This window comes from Mastigoproctus giganteus, chromosome 9 (genome assembly GCF_048544385.1).
Source record: "Mastigoproctus giganteus isolate SK-2022 chromosome 9, ASM4854438v1, whole genome shotgun sequence".
NCBI classification, from domain to species: domain Eukaryota; kingdom Metazoa; phylum Arthropoda; class Arachnida; order Uropygi; family Thelyphonidae; genus Mastigoproctus; species Mastigoproctus giganteus.
The window spans coordinates 207,838,714-207,862,533 of NC_143583.1; the positions used below are offsets into that span (position 1 = coordinate 207,838,714).

General features: G+C 38.5%; 1 protein-coding gene across 1 annotated transcript in view; it reads left to right on the forward strand.

The window, feature by feature from the left end:
* The window catches only part of LOC150081078 (uncharacterized), a 117,011-nt gene that overhangs the window by 80,855 nt on the left and 12,336 nt on the right, over positions 1–23,820 (forward strand). The window contains exon 7 of the mRNA XM_090381104.1: positions 12,091–12,118. Within this exon, the coding sequence (XP_090237230.1) occupies positions 12,091–12,118 (28 nt within the window). The remainder of the gene's footprint in view (positions 1–12,090; positions 12,119–23,820) is intronic.

The following is a 23,820-nucleotide window of genomic DNA, read 5'->3' on the forward strand; positions in this document are numbered from 1 at the left end:
TGGAAAAGTCTGAAAATTTTTTTGTAAGCTGGTATATATTGTAATATTTGCAGTGTAGGTTAGGAAAAAATACATGTATTTGTATGTGTGCATGCGTGCACACACACACACAAAAAATATAAGATTCTCTTGTCAATGTCAATTATCAGAAGTTAGAAACTGCCCAGAATATACCCCAGTTTTTCTCACATTACCCTCCCTAGCATTCAGAAACAGATTTTCTCCACCATTGAGAAATCTTTCAGAAGTGTAATAGATTCACCAATAGTGGTGGGACAAATGAGATCAGGTTATCTGCTAAAAGAAATCTCGGGCTAACACTAAAAAACTACTTAAGATCCGGAGATTTGGCAGAATTTCTGCCGAATAGATGTGCAAATTTCTGCACATCTATTCTACACCTTGTAAAGGTTGTGTAATTTCTTTCTGTTGTAAAAGTAAAAGTATGTGCAATTTATTTCCCTTTTGTGTGATTTATTAAAATTCCTGTAATATGGTTGCATACTTTATGAAACACCCTGTAGATCTGAGTTATTTGCCCTCCATCTCTCCATCAAAAAAAGTATAATATATACAGAATCGCAGAGTACACTAGAAACCTTACAAAACACCCTTCCAACCAATCCTTCAATAAAACCATAAGAAGTAAGATGATACATATCAAGGAACAGCTAGTTGTAATCTTTTGCTGGATTCCAGGCCAATTACAAGAATTCAGAATGGGATGAAGTGCTAGATTTCTGTGTTTTCCTTGGTTGGATTACTGTTTTAAATCTTTTGATGTCAGTGTTTGCTCAGATTGTGTCAGGGAAATTTTTTTGTCTTGAGGATAACTTCCATTACACACTCTACCTTCAAATCTGGATCTGGAACTATATTCTAAATCTTGGTGTTCCATTAAATTTGCCAAGGCTCTTCAAGATAAGAATGTTGCATATCACAATTGGATTGCATCCAAATCTCCAGGTTCATTTTCTACACCAAAGCTCACAACTATTGTAAAGCAGTTATTAATTGGTTCAAACTAGATTTTAAACATGCTAAGAGCAGAAAACTTTCTTCTTGTCCAAATGGCAATCAAACATTCAGGTATCTTGCCAAAGCTATTGGCCTCAAATTTTGCCCATCTCTTTTCCTGCCACTGTTAAAACTTGATGGTTTTATATTGCCACCTCAGCTAAAGATAAAGCTGGCCTACTTGCATCCTACTTTCCTTATAACTCATGTATTGATGATCTTGGTAAGCAACCTTACCCAGTACACTCTGTTTGACGCGTGCTTTTCGTCAAAAGGATATCAGAAGAATTTTGAACAGTCTTGATGCCAAGAAAGCTCCAGATTCTGATGGTGTTCCTCCACTCGTTCTCAAAACATGTGTTCCTCTGCTTACTGTGACCATGTAAACAGAGATAGGGAAAAATGTGGATAACACACTTCTGAGAAACAACAATCAGAGTAAAAGAAAACCACTCTCTCCTAATTATCAGGGCGCTTAGGGCCCATTGTCCGCATCAGTAATATCCCTTGCCCAGCATGACTTCTCGGTATGCAGGACAGGCTGTCTTATAGATTTTACGAGTGCCCCTAAGTTGTAGAATGGTAATCCCTTTAGCTCTCTTAATTCGAGCAGCAGCATTAATTGCCTAAAAGTCAGAACTGCGGGCCCCGGGTGCCAAGCGTTATAGTGATCAAGCGATTTTCCGAGTGATTCATAGAGCATGTACTCAAAGCCACAGTTCTTCTTTAGTCTAAAAAAGTTTTTTTATGTTCTCTTTAATCAATAACTTAGTCTTATGAATTGTAAGCAAGTTTTAAGAAAGGCAATCCACCTTTCTTTTTTTTTCTTTAAACTAACGTATTAACCCTTATACCACTTGGTCACTCTAGCGGCACTGCTCCTGCCTCCTCGTGGCAGGGCCAGTAACTGGGAGAAGAAGTCCACTCTCCCAGGGCTTGAAAGGAGCAAAGATAGAAAACAGTTCATTTCCACCTTTAGAGACATCGAGCTCAAGATCAATGACAAAGGACAATGAAAATGACTTTTCTCAACATAAGAGGTTGAAAATAACTCCTCAAGAGGAGATACCAGCTTTCCCCATTTTACATTCACTCTCTGAGCAAATTATCACCTTTCCTTGTGTAGAAATGCATTGAGACTGCTGCAGGCCCACCTAAATCAGTAAGGTGACTTCAATCCAGTGATCTTCTGTTTGAGACTACCCAACTGCAGCATTCTACAAAGCTATTAAAGCTCAACTTTTGGAGGACACCCAATAAAAGTTACTTCCCATGCCACACTAAACTCCTCTAAGGGAGTAATAACAGAATGGGATTTATTAGCAGTATCAGAGGAGGAAATTGTCAAAGAGCTACACGAACAAAAAGTCATCCAAGCAAGGAGAATTATGACTCGAAAAGATGGTATTCTTGTTCCAACAAGGAGCATAATTCTCACTTTTAACACTCCTAGTTTACCATCATCTGTGAAAGCAGGCTATCTGCATTGCCATGTCTGACCATACATCTCAAATCCCATCAGGTGCTACAAATACCAAAAATACGGACACTCCCAGACTGCATGTCAAGGTGGGGCAATATGTCCTAATTGTAGATCAAAAGAGCATAATCAATCTGATTGCACCATTACCAGTCTGCATTGCCCAAATTGTAAGGGTAACCATCCGGCTTTCTCAAAAACATGTGAACTATGGAAGCAAGGGGAAAAAATTCAAAAATATAAGGTAGAAAACAAAATGACATACTTCAGAGGCAAGAAGAGAAATAATGAAAACAGAAACAAAGCGTATGTATGCCACAGCCACTCGTTTCCAATTAGTGGAGATTCAAACTGATATATCAGTTCCTCCAAATATATCCATTGCTAATTTGGCATGTTCGTTGCTCGCTACCTCGAAACAGTCTCCTTTTCAACAAACAACTGAACAAGCCAATAACACCCCAATTACCATACCAACCGATGTTTCCTCAACAAAACCAAAAGTGTCAGAAATCATGAAATCACAATCATCACTCTCCACCGGAATGGACATTGATGAATGCCATGACTCAGATGATGGAATCCTAGAATTACATGCAACCGATGAGATTTATGTGACCCGCCCTTTCTTTTCTAAGAAAGACAAAACAAAAATAGATTGATACACGCAAACGACAACTAAAAAGCTGTCAGAACTAAAAACATGCCATAAAACTACATAATGGAAATAATACTTCGATGGAATTGTAGAGGTTTTTGGAATACAAAAGATGATTTGCAGGATCTTATCAAGCGGTACAAGCCAGCTGCCATAGCTTTACAGGAAACCCTCTTAAATTCTCGAGTGTCTCCTACTATGCTATCTTTAGATGCGATAGGAGTATAGATATGCCAGCTCATGGAGGGGGTGGCAATTATTGTCAGAAACAATATTCCATCCAAACATGTTTCTCTTCAGACTCCTTTTGAGATAGTGGCGGTGCACACTGTAATTGGTATTACTCTCACTATAGCTTCTATATATCTCCCTCCTAATTTCTCTTTCTCCTTGGATGATTAGAAAACTTAATAGATCAGCTGCCATCTCCCTTCTGCTTATTCAGAGACTTCAATGCTCATCATCTTACCCTATTAAACACTGGTGAGCCCACGTATATCCATTTTTCTACAGGATCCACGACTGCAATAGACCTTACAATCTGTTCTGCATCCATATATGCCAATATGGAGTGGTCAGTCTAGATAACCCACTAAACAGTGATCATCTACCGATCCTTTGCAAGATACGAACACGAGTAAACTTGTCCCCATCGCAGTGCTCCAACTGGAAATTCCACAGGGCATGTTGGCATGAATACTCCTGTCTAACTCAGTTTGACGATGATATAATCCAGTCCCAGCCCATAGATAACATCACCAATCATATAACCAGCCAGATATTACATGCCGGTACTTCTTCAATACCTAAATCTCAACCTGGGAAACGTAAACACATCAGTTATTGGTGGACTCAGGAATGCACACATGTAAACAACTAAAAAATAGAGCTTGAAATTGTGTCGAAAATTTCCTATGTCCAGTAATCTTATTAACTTTAAAAGACTCAAGGCGAAGTTCCGCCAAATAAGAAGAAAAGTCAAGAAAGGTGCCTGGATAAGTTTTAGTTCCACTATTAAAAAGGACACTGACAACAGACTCATCTGGAAGAAAATCCAAGCACTGAATTGTAAATACGTGCAGTCCCCATCCTCAATCCTAAACTGGAAAGGACAGGAGTTGTCCGCACCAACAGAAATAATTAATGCATTAGGCGAATCATTTGCCAGTATATCAGCAGTGTCCACATACAACCAAACCTTTCAAAAAATTAAGGCATCTGCGAAAAAACAAAAAAATAAATTTCTCTACTATGGTATCACATCTGTACAATCAGCCATTCACTCTAAAGGAACTTTGGTGATTCTCAATAAAACATCCAGTACTGCTGCTGGTCTGGATGGAGTTTGCTATATCATGTTAAAAAAAACTAAATAACAATGCACTAAGCTCCCTGTTGAAATTCTACAATAGAATATTTTTAGAAAATAGTTACCCACAATCCTGGTGTCACTCAATTGTTCTAGCTTTTTCGAAGCCAGGGAAGGATCATACCATCCCACATAATTACAGGCCAATTTCACTGACTAGCTGTTTAGGAAAAGTCTTAGAAAAAAAACGGTACACAAGCGGCTAACGTGGTTTCTGGAAACCAGCAATCTGCTAAACAGAAATCAGTACGGGTTTCAGAAGAATTTCTCAACCTTAGATGTGATGATCAAAGCAGAAGCAAACATCCGCAATGCTTTCATAAAGAGACAGCATCTGGTCATGGCTATTCAGAAAGCTTTTGACACTACGTGGAAATATGGTGTCCTTCAGGACCTTCATTCTTTTGGATTGAAGGGGCAGTTACCCCAATTTATACAATAATAAATAATAAATTTCCTGTTTATACTCCGCCACGACAATGAAGTCAGTAGAGTTTACAATAAATCGTCAATAAAAATATTTATCGTGTTTAGTAGTCATGGACCTGAACCCCGGTCTACTCAAGGAACGCGTGCTATGCATTCTTGCTCCTGACCACTGGGCTACATCAGGCCTACAAAACTTTTTACACCACAGAACGTTTCAGGTCAGATATATGAATAGTTTATCCAAACCATTTGAACAGGGTGTACCACAGGGTTCCATCCTAAGTGCAACATTATTCACAATAAGAATTACTAATATGACACGAAACATACCAAAAACAATTGAATCATACATGTTTGCCGAGGGCCTGATTATCTTTTGTCAGTCACAAACTATGAATGCTATTGAATGGCAACTTCAAATATCCATAACCAGAATAGAATTGTGGGTGCAATGAAATGGCTATTCCTTAGCAGAAAATAAATCAACAGCAATGCATTACTGCAAAATACATAAACTACATCCAGATCCTGAAAATAACCTGATTCCTCTTACTAATAACTTTAGTTTATTGGGTTTGTATCTAGACAATAAACTTAATTTTTCCAATCATATAGCCTACCTTAGAACAGCCTGTCTAAAGAAATTGAACATCTTAAGAGCTGTCTCCTCCAACTCCTGGGGTGCTGATAGACACTCACTATCACATCTGTATAGAATTCGGTCCCGCTTAGATTATGGATCACCTGTGTATGACTCTGCAAGGAACAGTTCCTTGTTGTGGCTAAATACAATTCAGCATAGTGCCCTAAGGATAGCCATGGGAGCCTTCAGAACATCTCCAGTCCACAGCCTATATATTGAGGCAAATGAACCCCCATTGCACCTCAGGAAAAAAAACCTTACTTTGTAATTATGCCTCAAAAATTAAAAGTATTCCATCTCACCCCATCTGGGAATACCTATTTGATCCTCAAAATGTAATGTTATACCATAATAAACCTTTATTATGTTATACCTAATTATGTTAGGTATGTTAAACCTAATGAAAACCGCCCAGCGGGTCTTTGATTGCAAGAGATAATGAGCAGTTTGAATATTAACTTTCAGCATATCCTTGATGACTATGCTTCTCCTGAACTTCCCTGGATTCAATATTCACTTCGTTGTGATACTTTCTTTCTGAGAAAGTACCTACAAAACAACAACAACCTACAGCAGCTACATCTTAAAAAACTCAGGAAAACTACTTATCTACGCTGATGGCTCCAAAACAGATGAAGCCGTAAGTGCTGCAGCACTTTCTTCTACCTTCTCAATATCTGTATCTCTTCCTACCGAATGCAGTATCTGTACCGCAGAATTATATGCAATAAAACTGGCCCTAGATAATATAAGTCAGCAGCATTTTAAGCCAGCTTTGATATACACTGACTCCTTAAGTGCAGTCACCGCCATTCAGTCTGTTACTTCTTCCCACCATCCCATTCTAAAACAGATCTGATATAGATTATATCAATATCAGACATCAAACCAGATGGTCGCCTTCTGCTGGATCCCTGGTCATGTCAGCAACCTAGGTAATGAATGTGCGGATCATGCTGCTAAACATCCTGACAGTACATCATTCTGCCATCTGAAAGTCCCGTACACTGATATAAATCCACTATTAAAACAGCATGTAGGACTCAGTGGTCAGAACTGTGGCAAACACAAGTCAATAATAAACTATTCCGGATTAAAAAAGAATCTCAGATGTGGACTTCTAGTTTCAGGGGAAGCAGACGAGAAGTCATTTTGGCAAGACTTTGAATTGGTCATTCTTATACAATGCATCTATTCTTGCTTATGGGAGAGAATCCTCCTCAATGTCTCGTCTGTCAGAAACAGCTAACAATTAAACATATTCTAATAGAATATGTTTAACTGTTACGCAACTATCCGAAATTAATTGTTACACAACTATCCCTCAGTACGCAACTATCCGAAAATCCAGTTTCTATTTTCTATTCAATTTGCAGTAACCTTTAACTTGATTACACATACTTGGCAAAAATGCAAATTTTGAAGAACTATTTCAATACTTGAAATGCACAAAGTTATATAACCATCTCTGAAAGACATAATATACAATTTTCAGTCATAAGAAATTCATGAACAGGCACAATATGGCCTAGGAGGCCCTTGTGCCAAAAATCCTCAATTATAACAATTACAGCCAGAAGTGCGAACAGTGCGTTCAAGTTAAGTCTCTCCTAATCCGTTCGTTATATGAAAATTTTCTTTGCTCAGCTGAAACTATTTTAAATGAAATTTCCAGGGGGAATTTGAAAAAATAAAGGAGTTCGTTAAATAGAGGTCCGACTGAGTAATTTAAAATTCTAAAAATGGTTATAAAGTTTTATATAGAAAATATCTTAAGGTTATTTGAATAGTATGTAAACACGGTAAAAAAAATTACCGAATAATGTATTTCAAATTTCAAAATGTATTGCATCCAAATTTCACTGTTAATAAAGGTGCCGGTACGGTGTACTGTTGTGTACCATCCCAAAAAAGCCAGTAATCAGAATGTGGCAGTTTGTTTTGTGGAGGATTCATAGAGAGGAAGTTGATCTTGCTTGCCTCTACTGAGGGCAGATGACCCTTCTATGTTTGAGAATTATGGCACCAGTTAGACATTGAACTGTTTAGACACGAACGATGTACATCTTTTACTGTAATCACCTGATTGAGCCTTATACAGTTAGATGCTATCTAACTATGACCATTTGTAAGCTTCTTTAACTGTTTAAAACTAATTGACTTTTTTAGTTCTATTTAAAATACACTCTTTTAATATTAGTATTAATATTAGTAATGGCCACATGGTGCAAGAAAGCCTATGGCTTATGCTGCACCAGCCAAAAAAAAAAAAAACCGAACAAAACAATGATAAAAAAATAAAAATAAAAAAATAATAATAATAATAATTAATAAAAAAAAAAAGGAAATTAAACTTATCATCCTTTGCACTTCCCTTACCCAAAAGTGCTATCCAGATGACCTTTGAATTTCCCCAAACTGTCGGCCTCTACCACCCATATGAAGGCAACTTATTTCAGTAATTTATAACTCGCTGGCTAAAATAAAACTTCCTGCAGTCCAATCTAAACATTTCCCCCCTTAACTTGAATTTATGTCCCCTAGTTCTAGCATCATTTATAATCTTGAAAATTTCGTCCTTGTTCATTTTACTGATGCCTCTCAGAGCCTTAAACACCTCAATCAAATCTCTTCTAAGGTGTCTAGTTTCCAAACTATGCAACCCACATATCCGAAGTCTTTCTTCATAAATACGCCCTTTTGCCGATCTCACCAGGCGAGTTACCCGTCTTTGCACCCTTTCAAGAAGCTCAATGTCTTTCTTTAAGTGCGGTCTCCATACTTGAACACAGTATTCGAAGTGTGGTCTAACATAAGCCTTATATAATGGGATTATCAGGTCCCTATCTCTGCTTGCAAAAGTTCGATAGATCATCGATAGGACACCATGGGCCTTCCTTGCAACCTGTTTACAATGCTCAGAGAATTTCATGTCTGACCGTATCGTAACACCCAAGTCCCTTTCCTCCAGTACTGGGTTTAGTTGAACTCCACCAAGTGAATAAGTTATTTTGAGATTACTGTTTCCCAGGTGTAATACCTTACACTTTGTTGAATTAAAACATAGCTGCCATTTTTCTGACCATTCCTGAAGTCTATCTAGGTCTCTCTGAAGAAGCTCAGCTTGACAGTGATCATTAACTACTCTACCAATTTTAACATCATCTGCAAATTTAGACATTATGCCCTCTATCCCTTCATCAATGTCGTTTATGAAAATTAAAAACAACAGTGGTCCTAATACTGATCCTTGTGGAACCCCACTTCTTACACCTAGGAGTCTAAAACGCTGATGGAACTGATATTCGGGTGACACTCAAGTCAAGTGGACCCATTTTCGACGAAGTGCAGACGGTCTGTGACAGCGAAATCCTCTGCTTGCACCTTCACGATGGTGGGACTGTTAGTAATCCTGGGTATAACCTCCATGCACAAGTACATGGTGGGTGAACACCCAGGTGTGAACCAACGTAAGCAGGGGTTGAGGTGTGTCGCCCATTTATCACAACCCTCTGCCTCCTGCCCTGAAACCATCCTTCTATCCATCTAAGCATTTTCCCAGTGATTCCAACCTGTTCCAGCTTATAAAGCAACTGCTTATGTGGGACTGAGTCAAAAGCTTACCTGAAATCTAAATAAACAATGTTGAAATTATTCCCTAAATCCAGCTCGTGAGTGACCTTTTCAAAATAGCGAACCAGATTTGTTAAACATGATTTTCCCTTTACAAAACCATGCTGAGTATCCTTGAGAATTTCAATTCGATCCAAATGATCCTGAATTCCACCCTTGATCATTGCCTCCATGATTTTCCCTACTACTGAAGTCAGACTGACAGGTCGATAATTTCCAACTTCACTTTTTAGAGCCACCCTTATATATGGGAGATACATTTGCACTTTTCCAATCCAAGGGAATCTCTCCAGAGTCTAGTGATGCTCGCATAATTAGCCTCAATGGTTCAATGCACTCGCTTGCCGCCTCCCTTAAGATTATAGGGTATATTCCATCAACTCCAGGAGCCTTACTAGTCTGTAGGCTTGAAAGCTTTTTCATTAAATAATCTTGCGAAATTTCAATATCATTAATTACATATTTTTTAACTTCGCTCCCACAATATTCCATTGCCACAAAAGCTTTTTCGTTTGTAAATACTGATGCAAAATAACAGTTGAGTTCATCTGCAATGGCAGCTGGTGTATTTAATACTATCCCCTTTCCCTTACATAAAGGTCTGATCTGGTTTGTCCTGCTCTTCTTGGCATTTATATATGTGAAGAATTCTTTACCCCCCTCTGCTCTGTTTGCTAGTGATTTCTCATAAACTGCCTTTGCCTGTCGAACCTTTTCTGTGGCTCTGTTACACATCACCTTGTAGCTGTTATAGGCTTCAGTACTTTTTATTGCTCTGTAACCTTTCCATGCCACCTTTTTCTGCTCAAGTAATGTGGCAACTTCACTATTCATCCAACTTGGAACCCTCCTCGTGGAGTATTTTTTTTTTAATGGTGTATACGCATTCAAGGCATCTGTGATTAATGTTTTAAAAGCGTACCACAGTTCAAATGTATTCATTTTCTGCACGATATCTACCCGGTTTGAGGCCATGTAGTACCTTAAGGCATTGGAATTTCCTTTTCTGAAATTAAAACCCATTCCTTTGCCTTTTACTTCTGCTACCTCTCTCGTCATCATCCACCGTAGAACTCCGTGATCACTTCCTCTACTGTCAGCCCTGTTATGTCATCTGATTCATGTATGATGATGAGGTCTAGGATATTCTTTTCTCTAGTACTTTCCCTGACATGTTGATACAAATAACAGTCATCTAGTTGATTTAAAAATTTTGTTCCTCATGTCGAGTTTCCTTCCCATTTACTCCAATCAATTAGAGGCAAATTGAAATCACCCATAATAAGGCATTGACGCTTACTTGCCCATTCCATTTGCATGTAGAGGCTTTTGTCATAATCTTCACAATCACCTGGTCTGTAGATTACTCCTACTCGCATTATACCTTTGTTTCCAACCATCTCACACCATACAGACTCTATACTAGCATGTGAAATGTCTGAATCCGGGAAAGCTATCGTCGCACTCAGGCTGCTTCTGATATTACATATACAGTCAATTTTATTACATATACGGTAAATTCTGGTTATTTGGGACACATCGGGACTAGTGCATTTTGGTCCAATTAAGCGGCTACCCCAATTATCCAAAGTTTCACGTAAATAGTTAAAAATACAATGGACCTCCGTTTTTTGTATTCCCATACAATCGCTCACTGTTATAATGAGCTTACTACACAGATATACCATACAAATTTTTGTAACTATGCAAACATTCTTAATTGCCCAGGTAGTTGAAAAAACCCAATTCTTAGAATAGACAAAAATGAAAGGGGCACTTAGCTTTTATGCCCACCCACATCAGATTAGTGGACAATTTTTGACCTTGTCATTTCTGGGGCAGGGGCTATACAATATTGCATTGCCGTTCCGCTTGTCGCATTACCCTATTTACAGATTGTCTTGTATTTGCTGAACCATTTATTTTGGGACTTCTAAGAACTTTGTATGTAGCTTACTTTACTCATTTTAAAGTAAAAATCAGTTAGAAACGAATCCTTCCTTCGAAAAAATGTCTACTAACAAAAGCAAGTCTCTGTCGATTGGCAAAAAAGTCGAAAATATTTTTGAGTTAGAACGTGGTGCAAAAAATGTTGAAGTGTGTAAAAGGTTTCTTTGTCCTCTTGAACAGTATCATCATTGTGAAGAATAAACATGTTTACATATTGACACTGGAAAAGAACATAACTGGAAAAAAAATTTAGAAAGTGAGAAGTTACAAAATTGAAGCATTGCTTCAATGGTTCACTACAAAGAAGTGCTGGATTTTCAATAGACAGTCCGATCATGAAGGCCCAAGCAGAAAAATTTGCTAAGCATATTGTGTTGGTATATACTAGTGTATTAATTTTTTTTCTCTCTAATATATATATATTTTTTTTTTTTTTTTTTTTGAATATATCTTTTTATCAAGTTATTGAGAATTAAAATAAAATGGGAAGTAGATTTCACTATCACTGATGTAGTGAGTAGTGGTAATAACAAGGAAATTTTGTCGGTCCCTTGATGCTCGTTATAACTAAGTTCAGCTACATTTAATTATACCTTTTTTGAAAATTTTCCGCTATTATATAGATTATAATTGTTTCTTAACATGACCAATTTTCATGGGTCACTGTAATATTTTATTGCATTTTTATACTTTACCATTCTTATAACTGTTTTATTATTAATTTTCCATTGTTGGCACATAGCCTATGTTGCTGCTTCATGAATAAACTTCAAACGAAATCAAATCCGTTGCTGAAAATGGCAGTTCCCTTACATAGAAGAAAAATAAAAATTATATTAAGATTACAAATAATATATAAACTATTCCTTCTGGCAGTTCTATTAAATGTTTTCCCCTCTTCTCTTTTTTAGAGATCTATGAAGGAAATCCAAGCTCACTGTAAGTATTCCAGAATGTAGTAACATTTCTTTTTACTGTACTTTGTATTTGTGGGTGCTGTGAGAATTAAACAGGATGCCAATATTGATAATACTTGGCTTCCAAACAGTGTTCACATTTTTCTTTATTTACTTAACATCCTAAAATCTCTTATTAGGATGTTTTCACCTTAAGAAAGATTAAGAAGTCCACTGGTACTAGATCACGAGAATAAGGTGGGTGATTGATCTGTACAGTGCCATGTTTCCTCAACAATGTGTTCAACGTAAACTGGCTGCCTTTCTCTCAAAATTGTAGCCTTATCTGGGAAATGCCCTTCATTAGTCTTGGAAGCACCTGTATGTAGAACTTAGCATTCAATCTCATCCTTTCAGGTACAAATTCATTGTGTATCACACTCTGTTTTTCGAAAAACATGATGATCATCATCTTGTTCTTGGACCTCTGCAAGCAAAACTTTATGGTCCTTGGTGATGATTTTGAAGTCGACCACATGCTCTGAATTCATCTCTGGATCATATACTGAAATACCAATACTCATCTTCAGTGACAATACAGTTCTAGAAATTAGGATTGTCTTGATAAGTCTGGATGAACTTGTCACATGATGACGCATCTTTGTTGCTTGCTCCTCATCCATGAGGCTGTTCAACATAAATTTTTCACCAAATCTCCATTCAGAATTTGATGATCTGTCTCCTTATTCATATCCAACTGGTCGGCCATTATTCTGAGGTTCAAATTTGATATTTGTTTATTGCTGTATTGCAAAATTGGGACACAGGATGTTAATGGCATTAACAAAACTAGTTGTTACTTGCAACTTGCCAGTCTACTCGGCAATCTCTGTACCACCATTCGTTGGAGAAAGTTCAAACTAAAACATGTCACTTCCTTTTATTTTCAAACTCATCATATATAACAAGAGTGCTCATATTTGATCAATTTAATGCATCTGTGAACTTTATTTCCACTCCTTGTATATCAAGAAATAGCATTCTACAGAATGTGCTAAATAGTGGTCATCACCACCTGACATATACTGCACGGGACATATTGGGTACTGAAAACTGGGGAATATTCCAAAATTTTTTTTTTTTTTTACAAAAGTTTATAAGAATATTTGCATGTGCAAAAGAGCTACTTGCATTATTTAAAGTTATGCATATGAGTATTGTTGGACAGTGAGTAAATTAGAGAAATGTCACAAGAATTTAGCAGAACTTGGAGACAAGAGGGAAAACTGTAGCATAGAATTATACATGCTGTTACTGACAATGAGCTTTCAAAATGCAAAGTGTTTGGAAATGTGAAAGGTGTATACAGAGCATACTAAGATGTGCCATCTTGGTGGAATTTATCTGAAAATTTCCAACTGTAAATGAATTTGAAGAAAAAATAATAATAATCATAGCACTAACATTTGAAAATTAGATAGATCTTCATGTAATGTCTGTGACTCGGAATCATCTACTAAAGTCGCTACTAACCTAATCAAGTTTTTTTCTTCCATTGTTTTAATCACAATTATGAGATAATTTGTAAAAAGGATTACTTCTGTATGTGAGTTGAACTGGTTTATCTTGGAAAAATTTAACTTACCATTAAAGACTAACATGTAGGTTAATGCAAATGCATCATTTTAACATAGCTATCTACCAAAGTAGTTAAATTAATTAATTAAATTGGCATCATTTTGGTTATATCTCATATTGTGAATGCCTTCACGAGTTGCCATGGTATTGTACTACCTCGAATAAATAACACTTCACCAGTGGAGAAGACTGTTGTTATTTGTTCTCAGCGGATACCAACCAGACGGCACCATTTCCAAGCTTGTTGGCTTTGAAATGGTGCTGTGGGCAGGTACCCTGGTGTTGCAATAGTGACAACCCAGTTATGAAGTATAACTTCACAATATGAAAGATGCCTGATGGTGTGTAGTGATATAGACTATAAAGTATTTAAAGGCAAAGCCTCATGTTACGAGGTAGAATGACTAACATGTAGTTTAGCGCAAATACATCATTTTAATTAAATCCAATTTAATTAATTAAATTGGATTTAATTAATTAATTTAAGTCTACGCCAAAACAGGACTGCATTTTGAAGCAGTTAGGCCTTAAAAAATGTAAAGCTTCTTCGTCTGAGATGAAAAGAAAATAGGAAGGACGTGCAGGAATGGTAGCAAGTGCAGTAACAGTCATAAGACACCTCTTCAAAAATGGACTTGTAGCCCGTCGTCCTAAGACAAAGCCCCTCCTCACACAAAAAATGAAAAAGGCCCGATTAATTTGGTGTAAGGCACATGTGAAATGGACTCCCGAGCAGTGGAAGTCAGTTATTTTCTTGGGTGAGAAGAAATTCAACCTGCATGGCTCTGGTGGGAGACAAGCGATTCGCTGTAGACGTGAACAATACCATCCACACTGTATGGTGTCTATTGTGAAATTCACTACCAGCCAAATGATATAGGGGTGCATTTTGTATCGCAGAGTAGGTCACCTGCAGTTTACAAAAGGTTCCATAAATGCCAATGGAAACTTGGCTATATTGGAATGCAAATTGCTGCCAACCATTAGAGACCATTTCAACCTGCCAAGCTTATCTGCAAAAAGATCTAAACCTCCCAAACATTTCCTAATTCATTTCACAAATATGTGTGGTCTCAATTCTAATTTCAATGATGTCCATTTACACTTGCAGTCTGCTGGACCCCATGTACTTTTTCTGACAGAATCTCAGTTATCGGTTGATTTAACTACTGCTCATCTCAGTTGCCCAAATTATTCGCTGTACGATTCCTTTTGCCTCAAAGGTGGTACTTGTGCATATGTCCGTTCCGATATTCCCTGTGAGAGACTTGGTAATTTGGAATCTCCTCTTTTTGATCTTCTCTGTCTTAAAATCTCTCTACCTCATTGTGTCAAATTCATCTGTTGTCTCTACTGTTCTTCCAACTCCACTAATCACTTGGAGCTCTTTGACTCTCTGTCTTTGCAACTTGACTTTCTCTAGTTCAACTTTCCTAACAGTGAGGTAATTTTTCTTGGTGATTTTAATGTTCACAACTCCAGCTGGCTTCCGTTTTCTAGTCACACCGACCCAGCTGGTCGAGATGCTGAGGCTTTTGCAATTACTGACCTTGCACAGATTGTTCATTTACCTACAAGAATACCGGACAATCCTACCATACAGCCAACACGCTTGATCTTTTTCTCAAAACAACCCTTCTAAGTACAACAATAGAAGTGAGTGGTCATTTAGGCACCTCAGATCACAACTTTGTGATTGTCTCTTCTCCAATGGAGCCATTATCTCATGGCTATTCCCAGCCTCATGTTGTTTGACATTACAAAAATGCATTATCAAACTTCTGATGTAAACGTTTGCTCAGATCGTGTCAGTGAAATTATTCTTGTAGGAATGGAATCCTGTAGCCCACACTCCACTTTAAAATCTTGTCCTTTATCCTAAACCTTGGTTTTCCAATAAATGTGCTAAAGCCGTTCAGGTGAAGAATGTTGCATATCGTAATTGGCTTGTTTCCGATTCTTCAGTTTCATTTTCTGCCTACGCCAAAGCTCGCAACAATTGTAAATTAATCAGTCCAAACTAGATTTTGAACAGACTAAGAGTAGAAAACTTGCTTCTTGCCCTAATGGTAGCCGAGCATTCTGGTCTCTTGCCAAAGCTATTGGCCACAACTTTTGCCCATCTCTGCTCCCACCTCTGTCAAAACCAATGGTTCTGTTGTCACTTCAGCCAAGGATAAAGCTGACCTGCTAGCATCCCATTTTTCTTCCAACTCATATATTAATGATCTTGGTAAAACACCTCCCACCATTCCCTGGCCCCAGGTGACAAGCGATTTTGTGATCAAGTGTCTTTGCCAGTAAATTTGCCCTTTTTCTTGGTAAAATAAAATCGTTTCCCTTGTTTTCAGCATTACATTAACACTCAAATTAATTCAGTAAAGAAAAACACTTTACTAGATCAGAAGGAAAATAAACCTTTTTTTCTTCTCTTTTTAGTTTTATTACTAACCCACTACCGCTTGGTCACAAAGGTGTCACTGCTCCTGCATAGGTGAGACCCCTACAGGGCGAAAACAGACAGAGACTGATTTTGTTGCAGCTAAACGTCAAAAGACTGACATAGCCAGAATCAGAACTCCAACTTTTCTTATTATACACTTGACTCAAGAACAACCTATTGGCAAACTATTGCAAAAATGCCTAGAAAGTATAATAAGTATGCCCAAGACAGTTCGATTAAGATTGGGAAACTTACCGGTTGAAGTTGCCACTGCTTGACAATCTGAGCAACTACCGAAACTAAAAACGTTTGGAACTTCTGTTACAGTTTCACAACACATTCACATTTCCCTGAACACGTCAAGAGGTGTCATCACCGAATGGGACCTGATGAATGTGTCAGATGAAGAACTAAAACAGGAACTACAAGACCAAGGAGTATCAGTGTCAGAAGAAGAATAATGACAAAGAAAGACGGCATACTTGTTCCTACTCGGAACATTACTCACTTTTGATAACCCTGAACCACCAACAGCAATCAAAGCAGGTTATCTTAATTGCTGTGTTAGAGCGTACATTCCAAACCCCTTACACTGTTACAAATGCCAGAAGTTTGGACACTCACAGACAGTCTGCAGAGGTGCAGCTGCCTGTGCTGCATGCAGATCCACTGAGCACTTGAATACTGATTGCAAAGTGACAACACCAAGCTGTCCTAACTGCAAAGAAGCCCATCCGGCATTTTCCCAGTAGTGTCCCCCCTGGAAACAGGAAAAAAATGTATAGCGGTCAAAATTGAGCACAATGTCACCTACCAAGAGGCCAAAAAATCCTTTCCAGCCCTGAATGCTAATAAACTAACCTATGCTCAAGTAACCAAAAAACAAATATCAATTTCAACCCAAACAGTGGTAACCATACCACCAAACGAATCACTATCTGATTGGGCAAGGTCACTATTGGCCACCATTCCACCAAACCAAACAGCAAGCAAAAAAAGTAAAGCTATAAATATGCCAATTACTGCACAGCCAAACATAACAGTTCCCATTTCTGATGCCAACTGAGCAGACAGGATGGGCTTAGAAGATAGCTCACAACAAGATGAACAGGTATTAGAACTATTCACAAATGACGATATGGACATGGGAAAACCCTCCTTTCCGAAGAAAGGGAAACCTGAGCGAAACAAACCTTTAGCGGCTCAAAAACAAATCGAGTATTCTACTAAACCCAGATAATGCTTACATTTCTGCAGTGGAATTTTAGAGGATATCACAACAATTTAAATGACATACAAGATCTTCTCACACAATGATGCTATTGCCCTCTGCCTACAGGAAACCAATCTAACACCACGTATAACTGTTTCTATACGGAACTACATAATTCATTGGCAAGATCGTGTTGTAAACAACCTTAGTAATCTGACACATGGAGTTGTAGCGTTGATAATCAACACTCAAATACCCTCCAAATCACTCCTGTTAAAAACAAACCTTGAAGCAGTTGCAGTTTGAGGCAACATTAATTTTGACTTTACTACTTCTCGCTATATTTGCCCCCTAATCAAAATATAAGGTATGCAGACCCAGAAGAACTAGTGGTACAGCTTCCTCAACCCTACTTCATCCTAGGGGGACCTCAATAGTCATCATCCATTATGGGGAAATCAAAACGTGGACAAATTATAGAGAAATTACTTGACCAGCACAATCTGATTACTCTCAATAATGACGCACACACACGTATACGCATTTACCTACAGGATTTACTTCAACTATTGATGTCTCTCTGTGCTCAGCATCCATATATTCTCTATTTAGATGGACTATTCGTAGCAATCCACTGGGTAGTGACCATTACCCAGTGATATGCCAGATTGATAAAAACATCCCCCACTTTTCAAACAGAACTGTCAAATGGAACTTTTTCAAAGCAAAATGGGACATATACAAGCAACTAGCAATACTGGAAGAAAAGCAGATCCAGCAAACATCCGTAAACTTGGCCACAGAATATATATCTAACCAAATACTACAGACAGCTGACCAAGCAATTCCAAGGCAATCCATCAAAATATCAGCATGTTCAAAATAGTGGTGGAATAATGAATGCAACACAGCAAAAAAAGAAAAGAACAGAGCATGGAACATCTTCAGAAAGTTTCCAACAACTGCAAATCTCATTCGCTTTAAACAGGCTCGGGCAAAAGCAAAACGTATTAGGCAGACTAGCAAAAGAGAAGCGTGGAGACATTTTGCCTCCACAATTACAAGAACTACAAAAATGCAAACGATATGGGCAAAAATACGACGCACGTACTCAAAACATCCATGCATCAACCTTCCCATGCTAACTGTAAACAGTTGTGATGTTACAACACCAGTGGAGATTGCGAATGCATTTGGCAGATTATTCATGAGAATCTCAGCCATGACATCTTACACACCTCTTTTTCAGGTACGCAAAGCACAGGCTTAGAAACATTTCATCAATTTCGAATCAACATCTAGTGCTACATACAATCTTCCCTTCACAAAATTTGAATTGCGCCATGCTTTAGCCACCACTAAACTCAGTGCAGCAGGACCAGATGGAATACATTACATCATGATAGCACAACTTACTGAACCCGCCCTTAAGACACTGTTACTGCTTTATAACAGAAATTTCAAAGAGAATACGTTCCTAGACAAATGGCACCACACTCATGTTTTGGCTTTTCTGAAACCAGGAAAAGACCCTACAAATCCACAGCATTGCCAACCCATTGCACTCACCAGCTGTATGAGCAAGGTCCTGGAAAAATGAACAATGCCCGCCTGACCTGGTTTCTAGTCCAAAACAACCTTTTTAACCCAATACAATGTGGTTTCCATGAAGGCAGATCCACTCTTGACTTACTCATCAAAGCAGAAATAAACATCCGTGATGCTTTTGTACGAAAAGAACACAATGCCGTAGTTCTTTTGACATAGAAAAAGCATTTGACACAGCTTAGAAGTATGGTATAATGTGAAACCTATACGATCTAGGACTACTCGGACACCAACCAAAATTTATCAGATACTTCCATCATCGCTCATTTCAAGTTAGAGTCAACAGCCAGTTATATCCAGGAAGAAGGGGTCCCACAAGGTTCAGTACCAAGTGCCACCCTATTTAACATAACAATGAACTCCATCACACAGGATCTACCACAGACAGTGTCCACTACTCTATATGCCAATGACTTCAGTATCTTCTGCCATTCGCCTGATATGGTAGAAAGACAGTTGCAAGGTGCCACAACACAGGGAAGCCAACTGTTACACGCTACTGCATTTGTATCATGCATTAATATGGTCACGTCTAGACTACAGCTCTGCTAGACCAAAAGCCTTGCGTTGGCTTGATCCCGTACATCACAGTTCTCTCCGGCTTGCACTAGGGGCATTCTGTACATCACCATTTCAGAGCTTATATGCTGAAGCAACTGAAACCTCTTTACATCTATGCAGAGAAATGCTTCTATTAAACTACGCAGCAAAGGTTAAAGGGCAACTAGACAACCCTACTCGGAATGGGCTTTTCTCGCCCAAATGGGAGAACCTTTACAGAGCCTATCCATCTATAAACCCATCAACAGGGATATGCCTGTGTTCCCTGCTCAGTGACTGGCAAATTGACCTTGGCATGATACAGCCTACTACTTCTTGGACAGTTCCACCTTGGATGATCACATACTGCTGTGCAACCTATGACTCATATCATTGGGGAAACACACCTTATCCCAACAGGACATACTGCAAATTCATGCCACATTGAGAACCCAGCACGCAGGTACACGCCAATCTACACCGACGGATCTAAAGTTGACACCCATGTTGGTACAGCAGCAGTTTATCCCAACCTTACCATAGCCAGGAAACTCCCCATTGCATGCAGCAGCTACACTGCTGCATGCAATGGGGAGTTTAGCACTAAATTTCACATTATCAACAAATATATTGAACAGTGCTTTATACAGACTCCGTTAGTGCTATCCAAGCTATACTGCAGAATAAAAATCATGATAACCCCTTACTCGTACAGATTTGGAATACCATGACTAAGCTAAATAGGAAGAAACAAAAAGTCATCCTTTGTTCAATCCCTGTTTATGTGGGAATTTCTGGAAATGAACATGCTGATCTAGATGCAAAAACTGCTACAGATGAACCGTTTAGTATACTGATCACAGACTACAAGTCAATTATAAAGAAGTGGTGTCTTGAAAAATGGCAACACATCTGGCAAAGTCAAGTTGGGAACAAACTACTCTGTATAAAGAAACATCTCCAACCTTGGAAATCCAGTATACATGAAAACAGGCATGAAGAAGTCATATTAGCCCAACTATGAATAGGCCATACACATCTTTATCTTCTTGCAGGTACTGATTAACCACTGTGTACAAATTGCAACACTCAACTCACTGTTCAACATGTACTCATTGATTGCCCCAAATACAATAGTGACCGACAAGCTATGTTTACCTCTTTTTCCAGGACGAACTCTTTCAGTATTGCTGACCTCCTGGCAGATACCCCACATATGATCAAAATTTTTTTCATTCCTTAAACAGATACAACTTTACAACACAGTGTGAATTCAACATTTATATACATAAACTGTGTATTTAACATCACCATAGTTGGCGCATTATGTCCTTGCGCCGTAAAGCCCTTAAACAACAACCCACCATTCCCAACACGCTCCATTCAATGCCTCCTGTGGTCTTCCATCAAAAAGATGTCAGAAGGATTTTGACGAATCTTGTTGCAAAGAAAGCTCCAGGTCCTGATTGTATTTCTCCGCTTGTTCTCGAAACCTGTGCTCCTGTTCTTTGCTGCCTTTTTCACTTTCTTATTCCAAAGGTGTTTTTCCTTCTGCTTGGAAATTTGCTCATATGCAACCAGTTCTTAAAAGGGTGACAAATCCCTCCCATCCAATTATCGTCCCATTGCAATTACTTCTACTCTTTCTAAAGTAATGGAGAAATCAATTAACTGCCAACTCTTAAACTACCTAGAAACCTTCCGTCTGATCAATGATCACCAGTATGGATTCTGTCAGTGTCGATCCACTGGTGATATTCTGGCTTATGTTACTCATTTATGGACAAATTCAATGAAAAAGTTTGGTGAAACACAAGCAGTTACTCTTAACATCTCAAAGGCTTTTGATCGTGTTTGGCATAAAGGTCTTCTAAACAAGCTTCCATTTTATGGTTTGCCAACTGTTTTTTGTAATTGGTTATCCAGTTTTCTCTCTGATTCCTCACTGAGGGTGATGGTAGATGGCTATCTGTCTTCTAACTTCTCCATTAATGCTGGTTTCCCCCAAGGTTCAGTTCTTTCTCCCACTCTTTTCCTCTTGTATATTAATGACCTTCTTCCATTGACTGGAAATCCTATCCATAGTTTAGCCGATGATAGCACATTGCATTCCACTTTCCATTTTGAGAAACCTTGCCCTGCTCAATCAGCTTCAACTTCTCGAATATCCGCTACCAATTCCTTAAATGCTGATCTCCAGGTAATTGTCCATTGGGGCAAAGACAACTTAGTTGATTTCAATCGTTCTGAAACCCAGTCTTGTCTTATCTCGCCAAAAGGATTCTTCTGCTCCTATGCTTATATTTGGTGACACTCCGACTTCTGGGCAAAATGATATTTCTCTTTTGAGGATTACCCTGACTTCTAATCTTTCTTGGCACGCAGAAGCACATTACAAATATTGCTTCCTCTGCATCTAAAAAATTTGGTTTTCTTTTTCTTTCTCGGCATTACTTTTCTTCCAAAGAGCTGCTCACTCTGTACAAATCGCAAATCTGCCCTACCATAGAATATTGTTCCCCCATCTGGGGTGGTGCCCCCAAAACCTCTCTCTCAGGCTTCTAGATTCCATTCAGGAGAGGACAGTTAGGTTAATTAATGACTCCTCTCTAACAGAGTGTCTTCTCCACTCACTGTCTCCTAGACGTACTGTTTCTGCTGCATGCCTTTTCTACAGGTACTTCCATGTGCACTGTTCTTCTGAATTCGCTTCTATAATTCCCACTCTCTCTCTCTTTCTAAACAGTCCGAACACGTGCTGACACCAGCCAACTTCAAACTCACAGAACCAACTTTTCATCTTTCTCATTTATTCATTCAACTGCCGTTTTCTGGAACAACCTTCCTTCATACGTGTTTCCTGAAAATTACAGTCTACAGAAGTTAAAGTCTAATGTCAACAGATATCTTCTTTCATCTTTTCAACCTCCAACCCAAGCACGGTACTAAGTACTATAGGTTCTAATACCTCATGTTTGGGGTTTTCATAAAAAAAAAAAAAAACTGCATCTTTCAGGGTGACTCTGCTCCTTGTCATTGGGCAAAAAGTGTAAGTAGGCTCTTCTGTAGTTACTTTAGCTTCATTTCGGCATTAGTGGTTCGACAGTAATGTGTTTACATTTGTTACATGCAAAAAAATGGTTGGAAGAACGGACCATTACAACTCTTAGCTGACCAGGAAACAGCCTGCACCTGAATCCTATAGAGAACTGTTGGCATTGTGTGGAATCTACAGAAAAAAACCAAAGATTCTTCATGAAGCCATAATTCATGTTTGGAACCATGAAATATCAGTTGATTATCTTCAGAAATTGATCTTGTCAATGCCTCGCTGGTCTGCTGCTGTCATCTGGGCCAGAGGCAGTTCAACTAAATATTAGTTTGCAACTGGTGAACTTTTTATTTTGTTTTCCATTTAAAATGATAAACTGAAGCAAATTGAGGGCTTCTGATAACATTTCAGCCATAATTGTCGCAATTACCAAAACTGTTGTATAAAGGTTGCAAATGCTCATTTTGGAATATTTTGAGAGCACCTCTCAAATATTACTTAGCTTTGCCTTAACTATTAATAAATATCTTTTGTTTATATTTCTATTTGTGATGCTAGTCATTAATGTAACATACCATCACGAAAAAGGGTTAGAAATGTGAAATTCCTAGGTGATGCACTTTCTTTAAACACCAGTGTGTATATATATATATATTACTATTATAATTAGCCATATGGTGCAAGGAGGCCTGAGACTTTTGCTGCACCAGCCAAAAAGAAAAAAAAAAATTCCTGAGTTACCCCCCCCCCCCCCGTGTGTGTGTGTGTGTGTGTGTGTGTGTGTGTGTGTGTGTGTGTGTGTGTGTGTGTGTGTGTGTGTGTGTGTGAGACAGAGAGAGAGAAAGAGTCAATCAGAAATAGAAAGGAATCACCAAGGAAGAGAAGAATGATGATATCCAGCTCAGGACCCTGGGTGTGCCAAGTGCATACTCAAGTGGCTCAGATGTGAGCCACTGGGGTTAAATCGATCAGGGAAACTACCCTGTAAAGAAAGCCTCAAGTAATCCAATGAAGAGCGAGCAAGAGATGTCTGAAAAGTCTGACAGCTACGAAATTATTGTAGAGTATTCCACAGCAGAATGCTGATGGTGATGTAGAGCACGGCAGAGGAAGTGTCAGCCCTTTCCAGGTTATCAGCATGCTAAATCAGTGATGTGGAGTCGGGACATGGAACTTACAGACAGTGTTGAAATGTGTAACGCTGCAGAGTATCGAAAGAGAAATGCACCGGAATAGTATTGATGTGTTTGG